The 10475-nt window shown below is 36.9% G+C and overlaps 1 protein-coding gene across 6 annotated transcripts; it reads right to left on the bottom strand.

Annotated features, from left to right (window-relative positions):
* Positions 1-2552: 2552 nt before the first annotated feature.
* On the bottom strand, positions 2553-10475 carry LOC104090905 (uncharacterized). 6 transcript variants are annotated; one of them, XM_018769016.3, is made up of 11 exons: positions 10152-10466; positions 9845-9915; positions 9353-9461; positions 8247-8329; positions 7671-7829; positions 6661-6759; positions 4452-4646; positions 3782-4078; positions 3278-3439; positions 3034-3117; positions 2553-2875 (listed from the first exon to the last, which is right to left on the bottom strand). In XM_018769016.3, exons 1-11 carry the CDS (start codon positions 10222-10224, stop codon positions 2768-2770), a joined length of 1440 nt encoding a protein of 479 aa, XP_018624532.1. In that variant the 5' UTR covers positions 10225-10466; the 3' UTR covers positions 2553-2767. The 6 variants fall into 6 exon arrangements, with proteins under 6 accessions (XP_018624532.1, XP_033510605.1, XP_009594400.1 ...); XM_033654714.2 differs by lacking the exons at positions 6661-6759; positions 7671-7829; positions 8247-8329; ... (1 more) ...; positions 9845-9915; positions 10152-10466 and adding exons at positions 3625-3686; positions 4716-4849 and having other exon boundaries at positions 3766-4078; XM_009596100.4 differs by lacking the exons at positions 2553-2875; positions 3034-3117; positions 3278-3439; positions 3782-4078; positions 4452-4646 and adding an exon at positions 5951-6350 and having other exon boundaries at positions 10152-10475.

Raw genomic sequence — 10475 nt, 5'->3', positions numbered from 1 at the left:
CTAGAGAGAATCTTTGCAGAAATTATGGAAAAGCTGACTTATCATGGGTCTCCCACTGAATGTTTATTTTATTATGCTTAGAGCCAAATCCCTCTACTATAAAAGGGCTTGGTTACTATTTCTGTAGGACAAGCTTTTTTTTAGGCTTACATTGTAGTAAAAGTATTATATTCTTCTACAGTAAAGAATTGTTCTTTCAGATTTCTTACATTGATTCTATTTGTTGAATCCTAAGATTCATTGTTCCTGACAGCCTTATCTATTTCGCATTCTCTGCAATCTATATTTACATTTCTATTGATCCTTACATTTTATGTTAAGTTACGCCACATATCCTCGGAACTGCGTATAAATTCAACTCTATTCATTTTTTGGGTAAATATTCCCTATGCACCATGTTATTCTTTCCGGAACCGAAACTCCAAAGAATAATATATGTATTGTACTATATATTTACAGTAAAGTATAGAACAAGTAAATAATGCATGTGGATATTAACCGTATTTATTAATCCTATAGAATGAGTTGGCATCTGAGAAAGAAAAAGTTGTCTTGTAACACGAAAATGCAGAGTAGCTGCCTTTGAACAAATATCCATTTAAACCTACTTTTGTATACTAATTTATCATTAAGGGTTGTGATTAATTTATCCTTAATTAAAGGTTTGGGGTTTGAGCTCTAAAAAAAACTACTTAGGCGCTTTTTCCCGAGAAAAAAAGTTTTGTACTATTCTAACTTGTAGGAGTAGTAAATAAGTTGGGATCAGCTTACCAATTGTAAGTAACAGCTACACTAGCAGCAGCCATGCACACTCGTAAGGTCCAAATCTCTCTCTCTTATTCATTCTTCCTCGTTCTCCCACCGCTCATAGATTTGAACTGTCTCTTCACATGTTGTCCCCGTCAATAAAGACAACTCCACCAATTTGTATCCACTTTCCTCTGTTTACCTTAAAACCCCACTTCAACCCACTACTTTGTACCTTGATTTGGGTGGCACTTTATCTTGGATCAACTTTTGTCGTCGTTACAAGTCCTATACCTGTAAATATGTCCTTCAAAATACTCTTCCATATGATTCTTGTATGGGTCAAAATCCGCCCTTAGTATATTCAGGGCGAAATAGCATTACGGGAAGAATCCTCAAGCTGTCACTTGTTAAAACGGTCCGAGAAGCCGCACGGCCCGCGATCGAAGAGTCGACGAAAGTCGTAGTCAAGGTGTCAACGAGGATTGAGGTCGAGTACGTTCAATAGAGCAGAAACGGCTAGTTTTCAAGATAGGATATTAAAAAGAATATTCCATGGGATATTCTCTGCACTTATACTTTTAGGGTTTCTTGAATGTATGTCCCGTGTAAATAGAAGAAGAAACAATGATAAGAAAAGCACTTTGACAAAAATGATTCTGTCTACGTCGATACAAATATCTACTTTTCACTGAAATTCTTATTTGCACTTTACCATCAGATCCGAGAAATCCTCGATTATTCAAGGATTTGTCTTTACGGAAGGTTCATTTATTCCATCTTCTATTGATCGAATCATTCCCTTTATCTACTTAAATGCCATTTATTATTGCCTATCGAATATTATATGCTACACCATTGTTCTTGGTTTTTTTCAGAGCATTTATCACGTGGTGCCTTTACTGTCCGCATGAACACTTGTTAATTGCTTTTTTTAATATTAAGATCTAAGGATTCTTCCCGTAATGCTATCTCACCCTGAATATACTAAGGGCGGATTTTGACCCATACAATTCTCTACAAACATTTGTTTACACGAATTGCTTCAAAAATCCGGTCCTGATTGTGCTGAAAACTCTTGTGCATACTGCCCTGAGAATCCTGTTACTCGAAATGTCGACATGGCCGAAAATCTTGATTGATTCTCTTGCTTTAACTATCGCTAACGGTTCAGTTAGCATTCTCTCAAATCATGTTTTTTCATGTGCTCGTACCAAATTAGTTTGCGAACTTCCTGCTGGTGTCACTGAGATGTTGCAGAACACCAGCAGGAATGTTATGAAGCTTAAGGAATTGACAATGTCGGTGAAGCACTTTAAAGTATGTTAAGAAGCTAAAGGAATAAATATCACAGTTTTAGGTCCCTATGTTCCAGTTATTGATCTTGTATTGCAGGACGAGAATATGGTTTGGAGGATATTTGGTTTTGCATCAAATAAAAGTGTTCTAAGTTTTATGGTTCAACAGATCCGATGTCAAGTACTGTCGCATTTAATAAGTATCCAAACAAAGAAGAGGATTTGGAAAAGAAGAAACGATCTTAGACCTCCTTTTAATTGTTTAAACAAAGCATGGGCTTAGGTCTCTGTCCGATTTTGCTGCCAATGAAAAAATATTGTTACATAATTAAAGGACTTGAATTCCTTCTTTATCAGTAGCTTACCAAAAAAAATGAGGCCTAATGTAAAATAATCTATTGCATCAACTTTGATGATAGTACAAACTGTGCACTACTTGCAGGTATGCGAAGTTCATTATAGAAAACTCAGTAAATGAGCCAGAATTGGATCCCTCTGATCAGATAATGGTTTGAAAAGATGGAGATTTTATTAATGAAAACATAGCATAGAACTACAGAAGTAAATGTTTAAACACACTGGAAACTTACAAATGCTCCAAGAGTCACAGTGAAGTACATAACCAAAACCAATTTAGATAATTTAGAAAGTTGGTGGTGTTTTCATTCAAGAAAACACAAACTTCCACCAATTTATTAAATTTATGATGTCTCCTAGCTACATTATACTAGAAGAGAACCTTCCATGACAGCAACAGCTTTCCCTCTCAGAAATACCCTTTGATTCTCCTCGTCAAGATGCACTTTCACGACGCCACCTCTAGGTGAGGCCTGAACCACAAAACAATACCAATCAATAAGGCAAATAGAGCTATGTGGTTAGTATAAGTAGTTCCAGAATGCATGTCCACACATGAATAAGAATTTCAGCCTGTGCATTTGGTTCCTGATAAGGGGGATAAAGGAAGTTGGAAGAAGAGAGGAAGTACCGCTAAAGCAACAAAGTCACATTTGGCAAGCTTTTTACGCCAATAAGGAGCCAAAGCACAATGAGCACTTCCACAAACAGGATCCTGAAAAGTTTTGTTTAAAAAAAAAATTATGTGCACGAAGAGAACAGGTGAGACATCTAAGAAGCATCAGCTATACAAACATATAGATGTTTACATATAGATGATCTGCTTGAACGCAATATTGTACATGCTCACAGTAGATTCAAGTGCTAGAAATTACCTCATTAATTCTGAACTTTGGGCAGAAGAAGCGACTATAAAAATCAAAGCCAGAACCCTGTGGAGCAGGTCCGGTTATTATTATTCCTCTGCCAGGGAAATTCTTTATTTGATCAAACTGAGGTTGGCATTCGACCACTGCCTCCCCTGATGGGAGTAAAATCTGCAAAATCACCATGAATTATCTTCATTTCACTAGGAAGGGCTAATTTTTACTAATTTTATCTAGCACCTCTTCATGTCTTTTTTTTCCAAAAGAAAAGGGCAGCCCGGCGCACAAAGTATCCCACATTCATGCAGGGTCCAAAGAAGGGCTGCAACCCAAGGGGTGTGATGTAGACAGCTTACCCCATCATTTTTTTCCAAAAGAATGGAACAAAAAATTCCTTCTTGAATGTCCATGTTTGTACCTTTGTAAGAGAGACTTGCATGAGTTGCTTTTACATGAATTTTCATCTTATGCACTTGTGTAAATACAAAAGGAAATACCAGATGAAATACGTACAAAAAGATCACTCTTAGATGTCTCAATCATCTCAACCACAGATGCACCATTCAAGCTTTTTGAAACTGCAGGAACATCAGCAAAATTGGTCTCGGCTACTTTTAAAACAGGAAAGTCCAATTCAATTGAGTAACCTGTTGGCCAGTCGTCCTGAGAATTTGGAGCGTGGGCTTCTGGAACTCTTTTGGCAGTTAAAATTCCTGACTTTGTTGAAAACTCAATCGTATCAGTTTTAACAAAGCCATAGGCAAATAGAAAGTGTGCTGCTGCTAGCGTTGCATGTCCACATAGATCTACCTGCAAAGCACAAATGAAATTCCTTGCTAAAAAGTGAAACTTATGAAACACTTTCAAACTTATGGATTTCCATTTTTCCAATAACAAATTTTCAGAAAGATGAGCTCCAAACTTGTATTGCCTAAATGTATACTTTCACTAGCAGGATAAATCCAGAGAAAGGCAAGCAGTAAGATAAACAAAATTTCAGGAAGAGGTCCAAATTTGTTTGCTACTTTAACAACATTACCAAATAGATCAAGTAGAAAGGATCGAAGGGTAATTCATACTGCCTTCCTAGTGTTAAATAAGAGAGCGGAATAAATTTAAAGCTAAGGAGAATTGAGTAACAGTTGTTTTGAAATTGAAAGAGGAGGTAGCTAGATAGGCTGACCTCAGTAACTGGAGTGAACCAACGAAGGCCAAATGTGGGGTTAGCCTTAGTTAGGGTAATTGGAGTGAGATAACAAGTTTGAGACATATTGAACTCAGTAGCAACAGACTGTAACCATTTGTCATCTTTTTCTTCTTCTAGTAAGCAAACTGCTGCTGGGTTCCCTTTGAATGCTGCGTCAGTGAAGGCATCCACCTGATTTCAACAACCATTTCAAACAATTAATGAAAATACCATTCAAGAAACATAAATGAAATTACCTACCACACAGTACTTCACGGGTTTCATGGCCATTGTAATAAACAAACAAGATTAGTCTAAGGAAAAAATTGGTGGTCTGGTATAAGCACGAGATATTGAGGATTTTATACTAGTTCATAAAGCAGCCGCAAGGTCACTTAGTCAATAGATGGCTCTTGGCGATCTAGTTACCGAACATCGAACTGCATTTGCCAACCTTTCTTTTTTATTCTTTCCTCATTGACTATACAGAGTGAACCTTAGCCGGCGACTGCGACCATCAGTAATTAAGAATATCATATATGATTCTATATCAATAACTTGCATTATTTGATCTCATTTTGACACTACCTTTTCAAGTTCTATTTTTAGTCATTGGTAGTTGTTGTGGATTCCTACTCCCTTGCCAAAATAAAAGTAAGCTTAAAACAAGACAAACAAATACTTAGCTACTTATATTTTTCAACTACTTATAAGGAATGAAGCTATTCGCGACTATGTGGGAATAGCCCTAGTGGATGACAAGTTACGGGAAACGAAACTTAGATGGTTCGGGCATGTAAAGTTGTGAGGCGCAGATGCCCAAGTAAGGAGATGTGAGAGGTTGGCCTTGGTGGGTTTGAGGAGAAGTAGAGTGGGCGAAGTGATTAGACAGGACATAATACTGCTTCAGCTTACCGAGGTATTATCCTTGATAGGAAGGTGTGGAGGTCGAAAATTAATAAGTAGTATTAGTATTAGTCTTGTATTTTGTTATTCGTAAATTTCTGTCACTACTTGTTGTTTTCGGTTTTTTATATTCTTGTTGTTGTTTCTGTTTATTACTCTCCTCTCTACCTTCTCAAGGTAGGGATAAAATTTGCGCACACACTGTTCTCTCCATACTCAACTTGTGAGATTACGATAGGCTGCTTGTTATTGTCACACGAACAGAGAAAGAGGCGACTAAAGAGAATAACTTCCCTATGGCTGTTCTCGGATACATTGACAGGTTATCTTCTTTATACTAGTTCTTTTACTTGGCCAATACCAACTCTCAAGTACAAGATATCCACCATGTTATTCTTTCCAGAACTGAAACGCCAAAGATATATGGTTTGTACCAAGTTCCGCACATCTATGTTCTATAAGTCGTTCAGCACAGTAAACTATCTAATAGGTTTCTACTAAGCGAGGCAGAAATTTTTGTTTCCTCCACAATATAGGACCCTTGAGATCTGAGAAAAATGAACAGAGCAGAGAAGGAAGAAATCCAGTAATAATCACAAGGTATGTTTATTTCTGCAATATATACAAAGCAATTTAGATTCCCCTTACAACCATCCCTAGACAGGTGCCCCTAGAAATAAGACATTTCCAAACACGAAGCACCCACAATTCAAGTCATTAATTTATTACAGTCGTCGGAATTGCCAAGGGAACAACCATACTTGATGTTAATGAGTAAATTAAGATGATGCACAACATAGTAATGATACAAGGGCTAGATCCTGGCGAAATGAATCACCAGAACCCTTCTTTTGCCATCTTCAGAAAGTTGCAGAGTGTAATGTTTGGAATATCAGCTGAACCCGCCTTCTTCTTCTTCTTTATCTTAGTCACTTTCACAGCCTTGTTGCCTTCTGTTTGCGAGGTTGTTACGGAGACCAGGTTGTAGAACTGTTAAAACACAAGTAAGCCTATAAGATGACCATAAAAGATTAGTCCACATAACACATCAGATTAGCGTCATATGTGCATTCTCTTGTAAGGTAAAGGCAACATATCCTGAGACCATGCAGATGATTTTCTTCTTACTTAACAATACAACTTTGAACATCTAGAGGCGCTGTTCTACAGCTATTCCAAATTCCCAAGTTCAACGCTCACGTCAGACCCGAAGTTGAAGCAGTGCTCAATGTTATTATGACATATATGACATAGTGCTGCAATGAGGAAATGTAAACATTTATTGCTCCACAAAGCATACCTCACAAACACCATGCAGCAATAACCGATGGAAGGGGTCTTGAACCCGTAGCACAAGCACCTCTCCATCACCACTCTCCGCAAATGCTCGTACACATTGCTACAGTAAAATATCCAAAACTCTTGTTAACAAACAGAAACAAAAGAAGGGGAAGAGAAAACAGTTGGAGGCAGCATAAAACAATGAAAATGTAAAAATCAAACCCTATGGACAATCAGAAATACCACCGGGGGTAAGGTTATTTAAGAGTTTATCCCACAAGTTATAAGAGCAAAAAGATCTACACCGACTAAAAGACATGAAAGGGAAGAGGAAACAGGGCATAAAAGGATAGCAGCCACCTAGATGATTCCATAAAAAGGGAAACAGTTGTACATGACAAATGAAGTACATAACTTGGCTTGGCACACTCCTAATGCTACAGCAAGCATGGACCCATTCCCCACCTTCAAACTATAGTTTATAGCCAAGCCTAAAAGAAAATCCTTGTTATTTCTTCTTATTACACTAATCTCCAACTCGAGTACGAAGGAGTAGACATCTAAGTTGTTTCACGTGAGCATGTAGACTATTTTGCAGCTCCAGTAATCCCAAGGTAAACCAATTAGCCCGCAGAACAAGCTTAAATTTTCTTTTTTAATAACAATGGTGTTCGGGCCAGCGTGCGCCCTCGACTATCCGTGGGATACCTGCTACCTCCTACCGGCACAAGTATGAGGTAACTCTCCCCATGAACTTAGATAGATGAGAAGAGTTCATTGTCGGCTCTACTGGAACTCCAATATGGATTCCCAAGGTTGTCACTTCAACTCAGCAATCACCGGCCACCTCCCTTGGAGGCTCAACAAGCTTAAACTTCTATCAGAACCTTATTACAGATCAAGTCGGTGTTTGTTGCAACACCTTCAGAACAATGACGGATGCAATGGCTAAATAACATTTGCATAAGAACAACGCATACAGAAGAACAAATTGAAGACAAGGGGTTCAATAATTCTCAGGAATAATACCTCATAGCTGCTGACCAATTCAGGGAGAAAGTTACGTCGAAGTGCCTCTCTTGTTCGACAATCCACTCTGTGCCATGCAGTCAACACCGCAACCTTATCATTATCCACGCAATTTTTTCGCTTCGATGTTTTGCCTTCAAGAGCATCCATTATGGTAGCCTAACCAAATAAGAGCATATAGAAGACCATAAGACAATTTTGCAACATCACAAGTCAAATTCCAAGTCACTACGTTGAATTAAATAAAAATGCAAACTTTTGAAACAGAGGGGTGAAGACATACTACGTCAAGAGTTAATCATGAATGTCACATAGTAAAATTATTAATCAATAATGAATTGTGCTTTAATAAGTAGTTCAATTCAACTATGAAGTAACAGCAGGCCTTTCATATCGCTAGGTTGTCCTAAGGAAATCATTCCCAAGGAAAGAATGCATGCTTATCAAAAAAGAAGGAGATGAAAATACATAACATCGAAAGAAGTCATCGTTTTTACTATAAACACTACTCTAAGTAAATGTTGCCAGGTTTTTAGGAAGTAAATACACTTTAAAGAAACAGGAAAACATAATAACCTCCTTATCCATGTCTATATTCCTGAATTTGTCCCACTCCTCCACATTCGTCAAGCAAAATACTGAGAGTGGCACATCATCACCTGCAGAAAAAGAAATATTAATATGTTAATATCAGAAATAAAATTTAGCGTGTAATAAGTTCAATGGAAAAGTACTTATTCTTAAAGAAAAAAAAAAGTTTAATTGAAGATTATATATAATTGACAAAAGAGTATGAACAGACGAAGAGCTTCTATATGACTAAGATGAAATGTATGTAAATCACAACCATGAGTTATAACTGGACCATTATCACATTCATAACCCTGCTGGAAAACATATGCACTTCTGCTTCTACTTCAAGATATTTGAACTCAAAGCCCTCATCACTTTTGGTGCAATGATATGGCATTTCTTCCTTTCTCTTGTTTTCCTAATTAATATTAACATATTTTGTGCTCTTTAAAATAAACAAATCGTGACATAGAAGACATATATGCACGATCGTATCATGTTCAGAGCAAAAGATGAAGAATGATACAACTGTTCCCTGGACAAAAAAAAACTCTCCATGCAGTATGTATGCTAATATTTTTTTTCTTTTAACAAGAAAGAAGTGTATGTGCAAAATTCATTGTGCTAAATAATCTTGGCCAGGCAGGCATCCTCTTTGCTAGAAAATGTATTTTCTGTTGCTTCAAGAGCAGAGACAATGAATGCAGAAACTTAACCTCTACTAATAGTAGCTAGAATATTAAGAACTACTTGTAGTACCAAAAGATAATTAAAACTGCATATCCAGCTCTGATGCCACAAGCTTTATCCAAATTGACTCATGTTAGTTTTTTTTTTTTATTTTTTTTTTTCTCTTCAGATAATGATGCTTTTTTTGTATAACCATATGGTATCCGGAACCCATTGGCCCGACTAATCCAAATTCGCGCTGCATAGGGTCCATTATGTTTTATCAGTGTAAACTGAGCACCTTATGTTTTATCAGTATTAGGGAAGGTGACGAACTATCTCCAGAGCTTCCTTCCAAAAGTAACCAACGGTAAAATGTACATCACTTGGAACAGTAAATGATCAATTATGGAATAATACCACACCCAAAAATATCTTACCAAAAGGTGGTGGGGCAAACAGCCCTCTAATTTCTTCTGCATTTAAACGAGGAACAAGTTCCATTAAAAGACGATCGTTCAACCATCTGCGGGATCTCCTGTTGCTGACCTGAAATGAAAATACCTTTGGCATATTTAACTCGGAATATACAACATCTAAATACATATTAGCTGGATAAACAAGAAAAGAATCTTGGAAACCCATGTTAGATTCAAGTTTTCAAAATGCAAAGAAACTACCCAACCCTAAACACTACTATTATAATGGTCGCTCCACCAAGCATGTCGAATTAAACCAAATGAGGAGCTAATCATCTACTTATCCAAAAATTACCAATCAAGCTACGATATGAATTGCATATACAAAATAGACAAACCCTTTAATCTCAAACACTGAGATCACAATAGCAATTACCAAAATGATAAGTGGGCATGAGTATTTAAGTCAATAAAAATAAATTGACTGCCAAAAATAGATGCAAAGAAAATTACTTTTCCAGCCAAGCTTTCAAGAAACTCGATCTTTTTCTCGATAGCTATCCCTCGGGACTTCACATTTTCTCCTGCAATCCATCCCTTGGGAATAAATTACTGATTTTTCCAAATTACCATGAGAATCACAACACAAAGTAGCAGTATAGAGTTGGATTCAGGCCCATAATAATAAAATGAACTAAACATAGCATAAGCCAATCAAGATTCACTTTAAAAAGGGGAATAAATCTGAAAAATCCAATAAAATCATAAATTGTTAGATATTGAATTCTACTACAAAATAAAAGTAACCAAAAGTTTGCACCTTTGGGATCATCAAAAAGGGAAGACATCATGAGAAGATCTTGTTCTGTCTGCAAAATCTGAGAAGTTGCCATGATTGATTAATTGATTGATTTTTGACTTGAGTATATCAAAGATTGTTCCTTCTTTTTTAAATTTGAGTTGGTGGTTTTGTTTGTTTATAGATGAGCTGATAATGAAAATGGGAAGCTGGATGTACGAGGAAGAATATGAGGAATATGCCTGCAGTTTGTGCCAATGCTTGTTTTGCTTATCCTTCTGGGATTTGGCCCAAATGAAACCCTAACCAGATGAAATGGGATTAAGTGTTTGTTACACGTAATGG

Source organism: Nicotiana tomentosiformis, chromosome 1, assembly GCF_000390325.3.
Source record: "Nicotiana tomentosiformis chromosome 1, ASM39032v3, whole genome shotgun sequence".
In the NCBI taxonomy this organism is placed as follows: domain Eukaryota; kingdom Viridiplantae; phylum Streptophyta; class Magnoliopsida; order Solanales; family Solanaceae; genus Nicotiana; species Nicotiana tomentosiformis.
This window is presented reverse-complemented; position numbering and strand designations above follow the sequence as displayed.

What these genes read in the sequence shown, in the direction of transcription:
- LOC104090905 (XM_018769016.3), bottom strand. Translation starts at nt 10,224, where the DNA reads ATGGCAACTTCTCAGATTTTGCAGACAGAACAAGATCTTCTCATGATG. An exon ending in CCTTTTTGATGATCCCAAAG is followed by an intron (nt 9,916 to 10,151) that starts GTGCAAACTTTT and finishes GATGGATTGCAG; the next exon opens with GAGAAAATGTGAAGTCCCGA. An exon ending in TTGAAAGCTTGGCTGGAAAA is followed by an intron (nt 9,462 to 9,844) that starts GTAATTTTCTTT and finishes TTTTCATTTCAG; the next exon opens with GTCAGCAACAGGAGATCCCG.